Source organism: Rhagoletis zephyria, unplaced genomic scaffold (assembly GCF_001687245.7).
Source record: "Rhagoletis zephyria isolate East Lansing unplaced genomic scaffold, Rhagoletis_zephyria_1.1 Rzeph_scaffold_00553, whole genome shotgun sequence".
Lineage (NCBI taxonomy): Eukaryota > Metazoa > Arthropoda > Insecta > Diptera > Tephritidae > Rhagoletis > Rhagoletis zephyria.
The window spans coordinates 51,598-71,692 of NW_016157637.1; the positions used below are offsets into that span (position 1 = coordinate 51,598).

Below are 20,095 nucleotides of genomic sequence, written 5' to 3' on the forward strand. Positions count from 1 at the left end.
AAAATTGTAAATTCTTTTCGATTGACGCTGCACCAGTTGAGAAAACTTTCAGTTATATTTTTTTTTATTGCGGTGCAACAATTCCTTTTTCCTNATGTCAAGAAAATAAAAAAATTTAGAGCATCAGCGTTTTTATAAAAAACCGACCAGCGCGACCTCTAAAAAAAACTTTTTTTCAAAATAAAAAATACGTGTATCTTTTTTTATCACAAATAACAATATTCTGGTGTAGCGTTTATGAATTTCCAAAAAGAGTGTTTTTATGAACCACTCTAATATATATATACATATATATATATATTTCATGATCCAATGATCGGATCTAAACCAGATTAGTATGGGACCACTTCTGAGATACTACCTTTCCGATCGAAATCGGTTGACGTGGACCAAAGTTATGCGGTAACATACATAAAAAAAAAAAAAAAATATTCCAACCAACTGATAACCTCCTCCTTTTTTGGAAGTCGGTTAAAAATAACACCAAAGCTCTGACACAAGCACATATACTTCGAAATAATCACCAGATGTTTAATATTTACCAGGTTAATCATTTTTTTGCAAACTAATAGATAGTAATCAAGTAACGATATTTGCAGACATTGTGATTCGAGATCTGTCAGTTATATGAGCAAATCTCATTCGTTTTTTTTACTGTGACTTCCTTCTCTCGCCAGAAAAAAAGTTAAAAGATTCTGCTTGCATTTATTGCTATCAGTGGGGTTCCAGAAACAAGTACAATAAAAAAAATCAAGTACATATTTGAACAACTTTAGCCTTAAAAGGTTTTTTAGGCGAAAAGGTACCTCGAAAAAATCATAATTATTTTTGTTTAACAACCTTGGAAAGTCTTCAAATAGAATGTTGTGGGATCAAATACAACATATCTCAGAAGTGTCAAGAGTTTACCAAGAAATACAAAAAAATGGCAGCGTGCAGAATATCTAGCTAGGGATGGCAGCGATTAATCATTTGATTAAATTAATTGATTATTTTTGTCCAATTTACGATATAATTGTATCGTAGTCTTGTGTTTTATTAATTGGTTATTAATCGATTAATTGTGACATAATCGTAAAAATATTTTGAGGAAATATGAACTCTGTAGTTGTCTAAAATCCATCCATCGAATATTCTTTTTTGCTGTTTCATCAGCTTTACTTGACCCGAAGTTCAAAAAAATTTATTTCAAAGATTCGTTAGCATTGACCCCAGTAATGAAGTTCTCGCGAAATAAAATATTGTGCGAAGATAATCTTATGGAAACGGGTAGCGAGTCGTCACTAGAATACTGTCATACAGTTTGAACCTCGGTGCCTGCTGAGCTCCTTTTTTCAAAAGCTTGTGGTACAGTCACGGAGAAACGCAACCGCTTAACAACAAAACTCTTATCAAAACTTTTGTTTTTGCAAACTTGGTTAAATGATAAATAACACAGGTTTAGAAAACGGAAAAAAAATTCTGCATATTGAACCAAACCGCTATGTATATCCCGATGTTTTTCGACGCCCTAAATGCGAATCCGAGATCTGTTTGCCTCCATCATGTCAGGTTCGAAGTCATTTGAAGGTCAAGTAGGGAAATATTCATTGAATAAACCGGAAAATTCAATACGTTGGCATGACCTCTAGATGACCTTGAAGAATCAATATTCAGCGAGAACAAAAACAATTTTTTGTTATAGAATAAATTTGTTGTCCTATTTGACCCTCAAATGATCTCGAACCTGGCATTATGGAGGTTAACGGAGCTCGGATTCGGCTTCAGTGAGTCTAAAACCCCATATATATGAATTTTCAGCTTTGTTCAAAGAATTTTTCCCTACTTGTCCTTCAAGGGACCTCGAACCTGACATGAGGGGGGCTTACAGATTTCGGATTCTCATTCAGCGCGTCGAATAACATAGGGGTATAGATGTTTGGTTCAATATGCAGAAACTTATTTTTTGTAACCTGTCTAATTATCGCCACTAAAAATACCAGTTTTTTTTATTTAAAGCAAATTAAAAAGAGAATTTTTGTACTGAAAATCTGTAGTTAACAGCCGATTCGGAGTTAACTACGTACTGTGAATTTGGCCCTTAGAAATTTTTTTAAGGAAAAGTGTTTGTGTGAATACTCACTGTAAAAAAGTTCCTTTAAAAATTCGATTAATCGGTTATTTATCAATAATTGCAATCATTTTTTTTGGCTTGAGATTAATCATATGATTAATTAATCGATTATTTTATATTTTTTGCCATCCCTAGTCGCAGCTATTTTGTAATTTTTGTAATTTTACAATTTCTTAATTTTAATAATGTTAGATATTTCAAAATGTTAAAATTAAACGGTGAAAATATTCTCATTGCCAAAACGAACGAATCTAGTGTAATAAAACTAGAGTGTCAGGAAATGAAAAAAAGTACACTGAGTAAAAGATGACTGATTTGGGAAACTAAAATACTTACCATTTTTACAACTTTTATTGGCATCATCGAAATTCATTTTAAAATTGTAAAAATGTATATGAGGCATTCTTTTTCATATCGGACACCAAATTTGGTGTCACACTTTCGATTGGCTTCAAACTTTTTTTTATAAATAATAAAATGAGCTAACACGTATTCGAGGAAATTTTTTTAATTTTATTTCTTCGAAAATATGATCTTTCCAAGTGTGCATTTTTCGTGATTCTGACTAATTATGTACTTCTTCAAATCGTTATATCTCGGGTTCTGCTCATCGTAGAGACTTCATCTTCACGTCGTATTAAATCTAAAGAAACGGGCTTTACATTTCTATATATAAGATGGTCAAGATTGTCCTAAAGCTAACTTAACTATTAACAGATGAACTTTTTGAAGTTGATTTGCATAGTGAAGACCAGTAACTCAAGGATTCAAAATCATACCATCGTAATCCTTGTTTAATTCTCTATAAAAACGTGGTTCAAAAAATGGGGGTTTTTCAAGAACTATTTTTTAAATATTTTTCTTTATGACGAGATGGTTTATTTTGTGAGAATCAACCATTTTTTGTAATTTATTTTCGAAAATTTATGATCAGATATACGTATTTTGTAAGGTGTTAAACATCGAGTTTTTGCAAACAGTAAAATTTTATTGCGGATTCCGATATAATACCTATCCTGTCAAGCGACAAACCCCTAGAAATGGGCGTGGCAATTGCAGGACTAAAGTTAGATAAACTCGGATTTTATTGCAGATTTCGGCAGAATATCGCTTCGCTAACAAAATTTGTTCCACAACTTTTTCAATCCCTAATTTACTGGTCTTCACTATGCAAATCAACTTCAAAAAATTCAAACTGTTAATAGCTAAGTTAGGTTTAGGACAATCTTAACCATCTTATATACAGAAATGCTAAGCCCGTTTATTTAGCTTTAAAACGGCGTTAAGATGAAGTCTCTACGATGAGCAGAACCCGAGATACAACGATTTGGATAAGTACATGGTTAGTCAGAATCACGAAAAAATGCAAACTTTGACAGATCATATTCCCGAAGAAAAAAAATTTAAAAAAACCTCCTCGAATAGGTGTTAGCTTATTTCATGTATAGAGCCTATAAAAGAATTTGAAGCGAATCGGAGCCATGACATAATTTTTTTTACGAAATCCGTCCGACTTAAAAAATAATGGCTCATATACATGGAGAAAGTANTACGCGTTAATTCTCTTTTGCATGCTAGCGACTGGCGAATTTAACATTGCGATGTCCTAGGAAGTGTCAATTGTCCCCCGTTGCATCCCTTTGGCTCTAGTTCCGAACAAGTTCTAAATTCGACAGATAAGATCTAGTTCGTTTTGCATCCCTTTTTCTATAGTTCCGAACCAGTTCCAAATTCGACAGATGAGATCTAGTTCGTTTTGCATCCCCTTTCCTTTAGTTCCAAACCAGTTCCTAATTCGACAGATGAGATCTAGTTCGATCTGCATCCATTTTTTAAAGTTCCCAACCTGTTATAAATTCGTCACCTTAGATCTATTTTTCTAATCAAGCTTGTCGAAACATTTCCCTTTTATATTAATAACGATCGGTTGAAGGAAGGACAATACCATCACAAATGCTTGTACGCATTTATTAAAAATTTATAAAGCACATTAGTAGTAGTAGTAGTATTAAACCTAAGTAGTAAGTAAAAAACAAAAGTGCGTTCTGCTTAAAAGTAAAAATATTAGTTCTCTTTGTCTTACTTGTCTAAATTTAAGCATATCGAAATTTAAGTAAATTCAGTTCTTTTTAAGCTTATATGTATATGAGTTACTTCGAAAGTTTTTGTCGTACTTAAATAAGATATACAGCAGTCAATAAAGTTTAGGTACAGGGAAGTTTTTACAATACCGGCAACTATTATTTAAATATTTTATTTTTCCCTAATTTTATATAAAAATATGGTTAGTTCTACTCCAAAAACCCCAAAAATCAGAGTTCCTAACCTTATGCAAAATTAAAGAAAACTCCGCAAATTTCCATCCAAATATTGCAATTTACACTCTTTAGAAAAAAGTTAAGTACGCAGTTTTTTAGCCCATTCAATTTTAGTATAACAAAGTGCAAGTTTGAGGTAGCTAGGACTTACCATTCATATTTAGCAATATTTTTTTTGTTGTTTGGTAAGTCCTAGCTTCCTCATACTTGCACTTCATTATACTAAAATTGAATGGGTTAAAAAACTAAAAACTTAACTTTTTCTAGAGAGCGTAAATAGAAAGTGAATTATTTTAATGAAATTTTGCAGAATTTTCTTAAATTTTGCACAAGGTTTGGAACTCTGATTTTTGGGGATTTTGTTGTATAATTGACCATAGTTTTATAAAAAATTACTGAAAACTAAAATATTTAAAAAGTAGTTGCTGTATTGTAAAAAACTCGTTGTACCTAAACTTTATTGACTGACTGTATTAAGGTAGCTGTGCTGGATTGCATAAAAAAAATTTATTTGTCTTTTCTTAAAAAAAGGTAGCTCTGGTGGCTTGCATTTTTAAATAAATTTAGTGAGAAAGTGGTAATTATTTTGATTCAATTGTCCTTCAGGATTTGGGCTTTTTTTTATGGAATCACTAAGTATAATGATTATTAAGCAACTCAAAAACTATACCAGCGTGATTACCGACGTATCCTTTTGAGAGGTAGCCGCCCTCTTATAAGAGTAATAAGACCCAAACTTNACTATCAAGTGCAGCTGATTTGCCGCTATTTAAACTCGACAGCGTGGTTGTTGTTGTCAATTCTATACATCCATTTGCTTATTTGCTTTTTTGTATAGTTTCAGGCAGGCTCTTCCTAAACTATGTATTTGTCAATGTTATTGTGGCTTGTTAACATTTTATTTTTAATATTTTTATTGAGCTTTGTACCACGATTGTTTATTAGGAAAAATTGAAAAAGCAACAAAGTCTAAGCGGTAGAAGTTATAGCACTATTTCGGAGATCACCACATCTCCTCATCAGACTTCTTTTTCTAGACTTCAGCAGGGATCGAACCTACCGTTTGAGCGAAAAAATAAAACTCAGTAATAATTCATAACATAATGGTTAAATGCTGATTTAAATTGTTTTTCTCATAATGATTACCTTCCCTGCGTTTAAAATTTGAAATAAAATAGTTTAGTGAAAGTACCACATGTCATTGCTTTTGGACTGGTGCGTGACTAGTTACTATCGGTCTGGTTCGTTTTTAGCGAAAAAGAACTAGTACTGAACTAGAAATTGTGTTCAGTAGTTCGTGTTTTCCCTACAGGGTATGTGCATAGGGAATACTTTGTAAAAATCTTTCACATCAATATTTACTTACTTTTAAATTACATACTTTTAAGTTAAGGCGCGCAGGAGTAAACGTGCTGAAAATCCCGGGATTATTTGCCAAGAAACCCGGGATTTTCGGGATTTCTAATCTGCAATGGCGGCAATAATAGAAACGCCGTATGTTGACCAGTTTTTGCTATATTTCTTTTGTTTATTTAATATTTAATATTTTTTATACCCGAGCGCATTTGTGCACAAGGGTATATTAATTTTGTTCACATAACGGTTGTTTGCAACAGCTAAAACGAATTGAGATAGATATAGACAAATGTATACATAAATGCTCAGAATGAATAGAGAAGTCGTTTAAGCCATGTCTGTCTGTCCGTCCGTCCGTGTACACGATAACTCGAGCCAAAATTGAGATATCTCAACTAAGGTATGTGGTTGCCCTTTATCCAAGTTAAGTTGGTATATAAGACTGCTATAGACTTTTAGGATTTGGGCGTGGCACCACCCACTTTATGACTACAAGGGTGTATCTCGGTAACCACTTTATCGATTTCTACTAAACATGGTTCAACTATATCATTAATCAGCATATAATCGAAAATGTTTGAAATCGGGAAAACACCTCTGCTTATCATGGAAATGTAGTTTAGAGAAAGTTGAAACAACGATATTTGATACCTAAGCCGTTTTGAAAAAATTACATGTCAAGGACTGATATAAACTCGACAACGTCCTCGAATATAGTCCTTCTAACTTTATTAGCTTAAAAAAATAAAATTGATTAAAGGGGCATTTTCAATACCTATTCATCCTTGTCAACTCAAAAAATTTAAATTTTTTTTAATCCTACAGAATTTTCTCTTTCATGTGGTACCTATTTTTATTCTACAATGCATTGAATTTTTTAAATAATTTTTAGAATTTATAATATCTTTGAAATTATAAAATTCTAGCAAAAACAAGTAAAAGAGTATAAGATCGGGACGAGCCGAAAATTAGATACCCGGCGGAAGTGTTAATTATAATTGTTTTCACCTTTCCGAAAAATACCGGTACATGGTAAGCACGGGTGATTCTACTCCTATTTCAAACATCTTCCATATTCTTATATATGGCGGATTCACAACGGTGTCGTAAGTGTCGTATTGTTGTATGTCGTAAACTTTAAAAGCATAAATAAATGTTTAGAGAGTTTGAAACCACAGCCAACTATTTTTTAACACTACGAAAATTCAAAATATGACTTTGATGGTACTTTGCGAACCCCCCTAATATATTTTTTAGGCGTTTAAAGTTTACGACATACAACAATACGACACTTACGACACCGTTGTGAATACCCCAATAATAATATGTTGGCGGTATCAGGCCTATTTTCCTAAATTCCATAATAATGTTACTTCTTTTTAAAGGATTTTCGTTCGTATCAATTTCGTGTAAATTAGCGTCCTTAAATTTCGAAATATCGAAGTTTCAGAATTTCGGAAATTTACCGTTATATAAAAGGTGGGCGTAATTTTACTCCGATTTCAATAACTTTCATCGTTTTGATTTAGCGTGGCAAGCGCAATGATCATACCGAGTTTGGTACAAATTGATCGAACGGTTGCCGAGATATACATATGTGGTAGGCGGTGACATGCCCATTTTCCAAAAATTTATAGTATTATTATTTTTCTTCTAAATATGATTGTAAATATCAATTTTTAGTGAGTAAACTTCAGTAGTTACTAAAATATCGCATTTTTCGTATTTATGAAAACTACCGTTATATGAGGGGTAGGCGTAGTAATTGTCCGATATTGCCCATTTTTAATACCATTCGTCCTACACTGAAAAGAAGTACACATACCAAGTTTCGTTAAGATATCTCAATTTTTACTCGAGTTATCGTGTGCACAGACGGACGGACGGACAGACAGTCACCGCTTAATCGATTTCTTTTTTCATTCTGATCATTTATGTATACATTTGTCTATATCTATCTCGATACCGAAGTTAATTTATTTAAAGTTGATGTTTGCAATAACTCTTTATGATAAAATTTTGAAAAAATGGGAGAGGCACCGCCCACTTATGACCACATATGCGTAATTCGGAATGATTACTGTGCTTTGGAAAATGGGCGTGATACCGCCCACATAAACTATACAAGTTTATCGAAGATTTTTGAAACAGGGATAAAACCACCCCTGCTTAGCATATAGCGGTAGTTTTCGTAAAGGTGAAAAAACTACATATATTTAATACTTGCGCCGGGTATCTAATGTCCGGCTCCGCCCGAACCTACGACCTTTTTACTTGTTTCATGTTAAGTTGTTGGGACTAATCGCGGGATCCCGGGTTTGTATGAACGATGTCGCGAAAATCCCGGGATCGCAAAAATCTAAAAAATTAACATCTCTAATATGGGCATAAATGACTTTCCACACAAAATCACTTTGTCATCATTTGGCAAACACGTGGATGCACAAAACAACTAAACTATGAAGCGACCTTAAACTCTCAAAGAAAAACTAGTTGTAGTTTAAACTTCGTTTTAACTGAGTTAAGCCAGCACTGAAAAACTGGCCCTTAGTGAATTACCGAATGGTGGAGCCGAAAAGTTGTACCATTATTTTCTGTTGGAAAATCTGGAGCAAAGCTCAGAAGGTATTTCGGCATTTCGGTGCTTACAACGATGTATAAATTGTTAATTTATATTAGGAATATTACAGAGTATATATTATATATATATATATATATTTTTTTTTTCATTTTGAATGACTTCTTGTCATTAGATAAATAGAAATTAAGATACGAACAATTATATGGTTCACACTATGAAAAACGAGTTTTTTACCTTCAGATGTAACTTTTTAAAATTATTTTCATATTAAAGGACTTTGCGAGTAAGTATTTATTTTTTCATTAGTTTACGTGTAACAGGTTTAAAATTGTAGGTATTTAAAAAAGTTCTATAAAACTAACTAGAAAATAGTTATTCCGCAGGTAATAAAAAAAAAGTATCCCAGAGTACTCTAATTTCATTTTTGATAAAAATATTTTTTGAGGTTCACAAAAATTTAGCTTTCCCTTTGCATCACTTTAGGAGTAATCGTACTTTGTTTACAGCTACCAAAGAATCTATTCGCATCAGCTGATTGAAAAATAAAAAACATAAAAATACAAGGCGAAACTATGGTCTCCAAATTTTTAATTTGCTACGAAGCCCCGTATTTTCCAAGGTCAACCTGTGCAATGTTTTTCTGGTATTATTATTTATTTCATGTTAATATCAAAATGTAAAGATCATGTCCATATCAAAGTGGATAAAGCCATTTTTCGCAGGGGTCGGTAAATTTATATTATTACTAGTAACCCCGGGCAGACGTTGTCCTGCTACACACCGCTACATAGGCAGGTTACATGCATCGTAGATATTATGGGTCTTCACACCGAAGCTTGGTACTCGGTAAGTCGGCGATCGGTAATTTTTTCCCATGTATTTTGTTTGTGTAACACTATTTTACAAAAACTAAATACATTTGAAAAAATTTCCGGACACCGAGTTACCGAATACCGAGCTCGGTGTGAAGACCCATATTGTTCCTTACGTTTCTTTTGATATCGAAATTTAGAAAAGATTGTTTTTAGTGTTCAATACGTTAAAAAACACGATCTCTGGTTACGGTTCAAACATCTGCCCTACATTGGATGGAATCCAAATGGCAAATTTTTTGTTGCTGTTGATGTGCGCATGTTTATGTATATGTTTAAATACATAGTACATTATTTTGTTGCTACCCTGTAGGCAAACGAACTAGTGCGGAACTGGTTCGGTTCTAGTGCGTTTGGAACCATGACTAGTACGCGTTAATTCTCTTTTGCATGCTAGCGACTGGCGAATTTAACAGTGCGATGTCCTAGGAAGTGTCAATTGTCCCCCGTTGCATCCCTTTGGCTCTAGTTCCGAACCAGTTCTAAATTCGACAGATAAGATCTAGTTCGTTTTGCAACCCTTTTTCTATAGTTCCGAACCAGTTCCAAATTCGACAGATGAGATCTAGTTCGTTCTGCATCCCCTTTTCTTTAGTTCCAAACCAGTTCCTAATTCGACAGATGAGATCTAGTTCGATCTGCATCCATTTTTTATACTTCCCAACCTGTTATAAATTCGTCACCTTAGATCTACATTTCTAATCAGGCTTGTCGAAACATTTCCCTTCTAAATTAAATACGATCGGTTGAAGGAAGGACAATACAATTACAAATGTTTAAACGCATTTATTAAAAATTTATAAACCACATTAGTAGTAGTAGTAGTATTAAACTTAAGTAGTAAGTAAAAAAAAAAAGTGCGTTCTGCTTAAAAGTAAAAATATTAGTTCACTTTGTCTTACTTGTCTAAATTTAAGCATATTGATTTTTAAGTAAATTCAGTTCTTTTTAAGCTTATATGTATATGAAGTACTTCGAAAGTTTTTGTCGTACTTAACTTAAATAAGATATACAGTCAGTCAATAAAGTTTAGGTACAGTGAAGTTTTTACAATACCGACAACTATTTTTTAAATATTTTATTTTTCCCTAATTTTTTATAAAAATATGGTTAATTCTACACCAAAAACCCCAAAAATCAGAGTTCCAAACCTTATGCAAAATTAAAGAAAACTGCGAATTTCCATCCAAGTATTGCAATTTACACTCTTTAGAAAAAAGTTAAGTACTCAGTTATTAGCCCATTCAATTTTAGTATAACAAAGTGCAAGTTTGAGGAAGCTAGGACTTACCATTGATATTTAGCAATTATTTTTTTTTTGGTAAGTCCTAGCTTCCTCACACTTGCAATTCATTATACTAAAATTGAATGGACTAAAAAACTTTTTCTAGAGAGCGTAAATAGAAAGTGAATTATTTTAATGAAATTTTGCAGAATTTTCTTAAATTTTGCACAAGGTTTGGAACTCTGATTTTTGGGGATTTTGTTGTAGAATTGACCATATTTTTATAAAAAATTACCGAAAACTAAAATATTAAAAAAATAGTTGCCCGTATTGTAAAAAATTCGTTGTACCTAAACTTTATTGACTGACTGTATTAACGTAGCTGTGGTGGATTGCATAAAAAAACTTATTTCGTCTTTTCTTTAAAAAAAAGGTAGCCCTGGTGGCTTGCATTTTTAAATAAATTTAGTGAGAAAGTGGTAATTATTTCGACACTTTTTTTTAAATGCATCTTTTTCTGCAACTGCATTGCCTTTCTCAATTGTCCTTCAGGATCTTGGCCTTTGTTTATGGAATCACTAAGTATAATGATTATTAATCATTTCAAAAACTATACCAGGGTGATAACCGACATATCCTTTTGAGACGTAGCCGCACCCTTATAAAAGGAATAAGACCCAAACTTTTCAGGTAAAAATTTCAGTAGGTTGCGTCTTTATGGCCTTTTCAATTTTATAAATTATCATTATTTTTAAGTGGAAAAATAAAACTGAAAATTAATGATAATCTCTGCGCGAAAAAATAAAAATCATAAAATAATCATTATTTGTAATCCCAAAAATAAAAATCAAATAATAATTATTTCCGTTTGAGCGAAAAAATAAAACTCAATAATAATTCATAAAATAATGATTAAATGCTGTTTAAATTATTTTACTCATAATGATTACCTTCCCTGCTTTTAAAATTTAAAATAGAATAGTTTAGTGAAAGTACCACATTTCACTGCTTTTGGACTGGTGCGGAACTAGTTACTATCGGGCCGTTTCGTTTTTGGCAATAAAGAACTAGTACTGAACTAGAAATCTGGTTCACTAGTTCGTGTTATCCCTACAGGGTATCCTACCTATTCTCCCCAACATAAACATACATTTGAAACGTAGCCGCGAATAACATTGGAAAACTCCCGCTTCGGATATGGGTAGTTTGTAATTACCGTTAACGACACGGGATTTTTAAGAACGTTGCAAGGAGCATAGAAAAAATGTCGATGAAAAAAAACTATCCTATCTTTTAAGTTGGCACCAACAATGCACACCCACAAAATTTCAATGAAATCGGTTAAGCGGTTTCGGAGATTAGCGTAAACAAACATAGTGACACGCGATTTTTATATATTAAGATTAGCGCTGTCATATAATATTAATTTCCCACACCACAAATCAATTATATTAGTTTATTATTTTTGTTCAGCTAAATCGCCACTTTTTTCTTGTGTGCACCGCTAAAAATCGCATGCCAAGGCTGTGACGCTCAAACTTTTGCTGTTACAGCAGAAAAATGGATTTTATCAAAAACTTGAATTAATTAAGACGTGACCTGGACTAGGGATCGACCCCAGGTTCTACGGAGTGGTAGAACGCACTACTCCGCCACAGCGCCGTAAGCAAGCAGCTACTAGGCAAAGAAGTTGAATTAAATTGTTATGTTTTGGCAGTTTTAACTTTACAATTCCTAAACTGTTTTCATTCGTTTGTGTAAAATGCAACAAGCAGCTATAATTAGCTGCATCCAGTAAAAACTTGCAACTTCCCTTAAAATTTCGTTTTCTGGATTTATCCCTTGCAAGTTTTTGCGTACGAAAATGCCAGGACATGAAAACTCGTAACATGTGTTACAAACTATTACAAACTATCGCTTAAAAAGACAGAAATGATTTCTACTCGTATGTAGTACGGGTCGTACCAATGTTCGTGGTAATAATTTTTTGGGTATCTCATCAAATTTCATGCTTTTAATTTGGCTAAGTCGTGTATATGTACATATCTATTTACATACTTATGTACTTATGTATATATAAATATTTGATTGCAACTTTTAATTTAAGTTTGCTATTTCATTGCTCCTCGATAGGAGATATTGCTCGTCCCACTTGGCCCAGCACACGCCTTAACGAATAATGAAAGGAATAACTAATAATACACTAATATGTATTCATATTATGCTTTCGGAAGAACACTTGGGGACTATGCACATGCTTAAAAGCTCTTAAATCAGTAAGTTAATGAGACGCCCGCACCAGTGGCAATTCCAATATGATCTCTGCTGAATCAAATTGCACGCTGTTGTAACAATACAATATACTCATATTTACATATACGTGCATAATTATTTGGTGGGTGCATGCAATTGTTCATTCATTTCTGTTATGGATGTGGTAGCTTATTTGATTTAATTGAGATTGCTTCATTGGTTTTATGTTGGGTTAGCGTGTTGGGATCACCACAATTCCCTGGAGATGCAATCGAAGCGAAACTTACTTTCGCTGCAAAAAGGGGTTGGAGTTCCAAGCTGCGTCTCACGGCGAGGGAAGCAGCAGCGGCAGAAGGTCTAGCTAGCTGTGAATGTTTTTCTTTGATGAAAGCATTTAAGCAATGAGTTACAGTTTCTTCTAATTGACCATTGTGTGAGTTCATTGAAAGCGGATTGCTCTTGTCCTAGGGGCAAAGTACGCTGTACGTACAGCCCCAACTTTATACAAGAGTATATATCCTGTCTAAACTGGTGCGCTTCTAGTACATTTAGACCCAGTACTGGTTCGCGATAAATCTCTTTTGCATGCAAGCAACTGGCGAATTTAACATGGCGATGTCCTAGGAAGTGTCAATTGCCCCCCGCTGCATCCCTTTTTCGATAGTTCCGAACTATTCCTAAATTCTATAGTTCCGAAGCAGTTCTAAAATCGACAGACGAAAGAAAAAAGTATCATGATTTTTCAATCTTTTTGGTTCTTCCGTGTGTGCGATTTTAAGTTATTTTGGAAGAAATGTATTTTCAATTTGAAATTAAATTTGTTTGAATGATTGTAAGAAATATACGTTTACATACCTTTTGCTGTAGCTGAGTTTGCAGAGGTGCTCGCTGTTGTTTCTTAGATTCCAGACGCTCCCAAGATGTTGAAATGTTAACACAAATTTTACTTTTGTATAACCAAGCTATGAAAAAGCATCTGCGAAGCACTAAATAGAAGCGTATTTGAACGAAAAAGCCGCCGAACATATATCTATGTAAAGTAAACAAGCCCCCTGCTGCATCCCTTATTCGATAATTCCGAAATAGTTCTAAATTCGACAAATAAGATCTAGTTCGTTCTGCATCCCTTTTTCTATAGTTCCGAACCATTTCTAAATTCGTCACTTTAGATATACAGGCATGTTCTGAAATTCGAATCTTTTTGAAATCGACTCGATTTGCCAAATATTTTTTAATTATATCTGATGAAAGGAGTGAATATTCTAATTGAAAACTATAAAGGAAGCAACAGCGATATAAAAGAAAATCATTTTAATGCGAGACTTAAAAATTTTTGGATTAAAAACCATCGAAAAAATTATCGAAATCGAGTCGATTTCAAATTTTCGAATTTCAGAACATGCCTGATAGATTTCTATTGAAAAAAACTGAAAAAAATTAGTTTTTTAAAAGTACTACTTTTCGCCGATTTTGGACTGGTGGGGATCTAGGTCCTATCGGACCAGTTCCTTTTTGGCGATAAAGACCTAGTACGGAACTAGAAATTTGTTTCGCTAGTCCGCGGTTTCCCTGCAGGGTATGTACATATAAATGTACAAATGTGCGTGCAGTTTTATTTGTGTTTGAACATATCGCACTCTAAATCAAAAACAGTCACAACTCATAATTTTTAAAAATTAATTTTTTCCCATAAAACAGTTCACAGACCATATTACTAACGTCCGCCAAAATTTATTCTTCATCACTATCATTGTTAACTGGAATATCTACTATTAAGATTGTCTCGTTTTGCTTGCTTCGCTTGCGCAAAAAGCTTCACCTGAACATTTGGTATATTTTTATTTATGCCCATTTTTGATTTGGTGTGCGATATGTACATACGTACCCAATTTGCCAAACGACGTCGTAACGAAGTCGTTTCCGACTCGTTTTGGTGAACAATTTGTTCGCCGGCGAGTCGCAAAAACGACTTACCGGCGGGTCGCAAAAACGACTTGCCGGCGGGTCGCAAAAACGACTCCCCTGCAGCCCGCAAGAACGATATACCAGCGAACTGCAAAACGACGCTCAAAGTTGCTAGAAAATTAAAAACAATTTTTTAGTTTAAAATAGTTTAATTGAATTCATTGAATTTTTTTCAAAGTTTTTTAAATACACATAAATACTTAAATATTAATAAAAAAGAAAAATAAGGTAAACATTCAGTCATAAAATACAAACAAAAATTTTCATATATTTTAATATAATATAAGTTTTAACAATTAATTTTTTTGTTACTTCATTTTAGTTATCTTTAAAATTAATTAAAATTGGGTTTATTTTTTAACAAGGACCATGTAGTTCAAAATTAAAGCAATGTGCAATATACGTACATACATATATATGTATATATAAAAAAATTTCAACAAGCTTTCATAAAAATTTAAAGCTTTTTAATCTTCATTTAAGAAACACATAGGAAGCAGTTTTATAGTCCATAAAATGTTAGTATAATAGAACACAGGTTTGAAGTAACACAAAACACACATTGATTTTTGGTGTTACTTTTTTTACGGTACTGCGCACTTTCATCCATATGAATTTTATGACAGAAAATGCATGCTTTGAGGCACTTCAACCTTGTATTCTATTACCAAACACAAAACATACCAAACTTCAATGGACTTTAAAACTGCTTCATATGTGTTTCTTTAATGCAGAATAAAAATCTTAAAATTTTTATAAAAGCTTGTTAATTTTTTTTATAAACACATACATGCATATGTATATTGCGCAATTTTTGAATTTTGAACTATATGGTCCTTGTTGAAAATAAACCCAATTTTCGTAACGACGTCGTTTAGAGTTCACCAAAACGACTTCGCCAGAGCGGCGTCGTAACGACGTCGTCTTCGCCCTGTTGCAAATTGGGTATGTAGGAGTATCTGCTTGTATGTATATGTTAGTATGATATAGTATATGAACATATATGCGATTATGTAAGCGATGCGATAAATAGCAAAATAATATACTTGGTTAAATTACTGGCCACAAATATTCACAAATATGCAGAGTAGGTTTTCAAAATTTATCTTAACAGGCTAACCTAATATTCACGCACGCCGCCAATTTATTGTCAAAAATTTCTCATGCACATGCAACTTGTATGAGATCAACCGAAATTGAACGGCGTGCGTATGAAGCTAACTCAATTTCCAATTTTTGTTCTGCGTGACATTTTGATTTGACGTTTCGCTCAATGAAATCAAATGCAAACGCATGCAAGTCAATTTCGGGTGACGCAAAAAAACAAATTCGACGGCATGCGTACCAAAACGCAAGCCGCGAATATTAGGTTAGCCTGTTAGTCTCATTAACCCTTCATACTTGTTTTGTTAAATGCGTATCATTCCATAAATATGTACGTATGTACGTATGTATGTATGTAAGTAAAATTATTTTTTTATATTTGACAGTTGCGAGATGATACTGAGTTCGACACGACTCAATACTGGTGTTCAGATGTCAACTCGAAACTCTTGCAAGACCCTGAAGTGCCCGCAATGTAATTGGCACTACAAGTATCAGGAGACACTCGAGATTCACATGCGCGAAAAACATCCGGACGGTGAAAGTGCTTGTGGTTACTGTTTATCTGGTAAGTGAACTAATGTACTTTCCCATATTATATTATTATTAAATGTATAAAAAATAATTACAAAAAATGTGTCAAAAATGGCTGCGGCAAGTAAATTCAGCCAAGGTATAAGCATTGCAAATGCTTACGAAAGATGAGTGCGTAGTAAAGGTCAAAAACGAAAAACAATTTTAATCAGTTTTTCCCCCTTGAACAAAAATAAATTTGTAACTAAAAAATGTTACAAAAACAATCGTAATATTTAAACCAGGGGCAAAGCTGTAATCAAGCATATCTTGATTCCTAAACCTCTGTCGAAGATCATCTCGTCAAGCATTCAACATTAAATTAACTTATTTATATAGAAAATTTATGAACACTAATTTGCAGTTACTCGTACTAAAAAATTTAACAAAACATATCAAATTCTAAAAACCGATAAGTTAGAACTGTGAAATAGGAAAGCTTCTTTGGAAAAGAATTAAACGCTCAAAATTAACAATTAGGGGATGAAAATATTTCACGAAAAAGTACCAAAAGTTATCAGAAATTTACAAAAATAACAATAAAATAATAAGAATACTTTTTTACTCGCAATATACGAGTAACCTGGCATAGATAGGGTTCGAACGATACTATCGATATTGAGTAAGTATCGATACTGGGGGTATAAAAATGAGTACTTTAATACTCGATACCTTATTTGGTGATTTTACTCGATACTTTGCAAAGTACTCGTAGTATCGAATACTTATTAAAAAACACACTTTTTAAATTTTTTCTTCCATTAGCAACCCAATTTTCTTTGCTTATATGGATTACTAGCATTCAATTTTGTCAATCACTTAAAATAAACTGAAATTGCGTGTAGTCTGTTGCATAACATAAACCAATTAAGTAAAAGTTTAATGGCCTTATTCATAAAAAATAAAGTAGGTTTAAAGAGCTTAGTAAAATGACATTATCATACATTTTTCAGTTTATATACCTTTTTTATTTTTTATGAATAAGGCCATACCACTTTACGCAAAGCTCACGAAAATGCAGAATTTTTAGAAACTTTTTGGGTATGCAGTTTTGTAACCTATTCAAGTTTACGTGTAGCCGTTGACTTTAAATTCAAACTTCCACATTATTATACTAAAATTGAATAGGATACAAAAATGCAACCCAAAAAATGTGCAAATTTTTTTTAATAAAATTTGAAATTCGTGAAAGTATATATATATATATATATATATATATGTGTGTGTGTGTATGTATGTATGTACATTTAACGTTAAAATTAGTTCTAACGTGAAAGTAAGTTTTGCAGTGCAATAAAAATCAAATATTTTAAATTTCTATTGTTTTAATTTCAGGAAATAACTAGATATAAGATTGAAGAATGAAATAATTTTAGTATCCCAAATACGTATTTTAATGAGTCCGATACTGAGTAGTATCGATACTTTTTCCCTGATACTTTTAGAGTATCGATACGATGAGCTCGATGCCAGAATGAGTACTCAGTATCGATACCAAAGTCTGAAATTTCGAACCCTAGGCGTAGAGTTTCGGGCGTTAAAAACCTCAGATGTTCGCCACTCAACGTAACAAAGCCTCATACCTAAACTTAAAAAAGGCGCAGTAGATATAAAAAAGTGTTCAGATAATCCCACAAGATAGGAACTTTGTCTCCGCTACATTCGGTCCTGAATCAGTGTCAGTTTGGCAGCATCATTAGAAATACTACCTTCAGCGTTCGAATACGCTTTAAGTTCTAGAATTGCGCCAATCACTGGTCTCAGAAAACTCCAGCAAAGTTTGACCCGATATCCTAGAGAATTGAAAAGGCTAGATGTCTGCAACCAGCGATATCCACTTCGTAGAACGATCACTTTAGACCAAAATCGACGTAATAATAAAAACGACGCGCGCAAATAATAAAGAACACAAAATCCAAGATGGGGGACATTTCCCATATCGCAATTGGGGGAAAAATTTTCATTTTGTGTTCACCTAAACAGGAGACACCTAACTGCATCAAAAAAATTATTCCTGGAAATTTTTCGTGGAAAAAATCTAAAGTGATCGGGCTATTCGGTCCCTAAAGGAAAGATTGGTCCAATTGCTCGAACAATATAGTCGTAGGTATAGTAGTTTTGTATCTAGACCAAAGATAGTTCAAAAATTTAAAGCAGTGTAATGTAAAACAGGTGAATTGTACTAAAAGTGGTCCGAATGTAATGTATAAGGTATGAGTTTTGTTCTAAAATTGGTTACAATGTCACGCAGTGGCGGACAATGGGTATGGTTAACGATTTACTGATATGTAGGCACTTAGTCAACGAATTTCCATGTGCGGCGTTGGCATGTAGAGAGAACATCCGCTTAGAAAATCTGTGAACCCCGGTTCAAATCGCAGCTGGCGCAAGTTTTATTTTTCTTTCACCTCCCCTCATAGTCAGAAGAGTTACTATTTCAATCAATTTTTCAAATTTATTTTGGGAAGACTGTCTTCCAGATCCCATATAAACTTCCAGTAAATGTTGCTCTACGCAATTCCTGATCTGCGGTTGTCGCATTTCCAAACCTCCGAGTGTACTTCTACCATGAAATCGCTTCTCATAAAAACCATTTGCCGTTCGGTGGCGACTTAGAACTTTAGGTCCCTTCATTTGCGTGATAAGATCATGCACATTATGGATAACATGATACCAAACTCGTTTTTTGCATGCATTCAAAAAACTAGAGAAAGGGCAGTTAACTATAGGAGTATTTGTTGAAAGCCGAAAAGAATGTGTAATACATAGTTTTCAAATTAAGCAACTGTTAGACTATAAAATCCTTATTTTTGACGACAAATCCCGGCCTTGGAGAGCCTTTACTTACCTGCTTTACTTTTTACAACGCTTTTATGAACTTGCAATGTTTGTTGTATGTCCAGACCACCATACTATAAATATAGCAAAGGTATTTATGGCAAACCTAGTCTAGATATCAACCTCGTCGTAGATATCATATCAAAGACATACAATTAGAAAAACTCTAGAGATAGATGTCGCCTCGCCAGAAGAAGTTAAAAATATGCACTATATATACGTACAGCGGAAATGGACGACACGCCATTTCTTAAATGAAAATAACTGCTGCCTATATGTAGTTGTATGTAATATGTATGCATATACTAAATGTGAGCAAACAACATTTTGCTTGATAGTCTTCTGTTCTCTTTTATCTGCAAGTTGAATTATTTTAGTATCTATTGCAAAATTTTAGTACAGACAAGACTAAAAAGTATAAAATAAATAAAAAAAAAACTTTTTAATTACACGCTTTTATAAATGGACTAAAAGTAGAAAATAATATTTCTCAGTCCCATAGAATTGTTTTGATAACTTTTATTTTGAAATTTTAGCAAAAGTCATTATAAACAATTTACTGAGATTGAAAATGAAAAGCGTGGGGCGCTGCATTTTTTTGTAAGCGAGCGACAAAAGAACGCTCAACTCGGGTAAAATTTCCTTTTAGCTACTTAAGCAACCCTGTTTGTAGCTGGCAAGAAAATGTGATTAGTTTAACGGGATTTAGATACAAAAACCAATTTAAATGAGTAATTATGCGAGGTATTTGCGTAATATATATACTCTTTTAAAATATAAGTCACGTATAAAAGGAATTTAAGTGTGCTCTGCCCAATCCACAAGAAAGGCGACCCCGCCATACGCGCCAACTACCGCGGAATTAGCCTTCTAAGCATAGGTTACAAGGTCTTATCG

General features: G+C 33.3%; 1 protein-coding gene across 6 annotated transcripts in view; it reads left to right on the top strand.

Moving 5' to 3' along the window:
- Positions 1–20,095, top strand: part of zfh2 (Zn finger homeodomain 2) — a 197,173-nt gene that overhangs the window by 36,576 nt on the left and 140,502 nt on the right. For all 6 annotated transcript variants that reach the window (XR_001847086.1, XM_017612500.1, XM_017612503.1 and 3 more), the window contains exon 3: positions 16,174–16,355. Coding sequence is in view for 5 of the 6 variants with exons in the window: in XM_017612500.1 (XP_017467989.1) it covers positions 16,174–16,355 (182 nt within the window). In the remaining variant the exon portion in view is untranslated. The remainder of the gene's footprint in view (positions 1–16,173; positions 16,356–20,095) is intronic.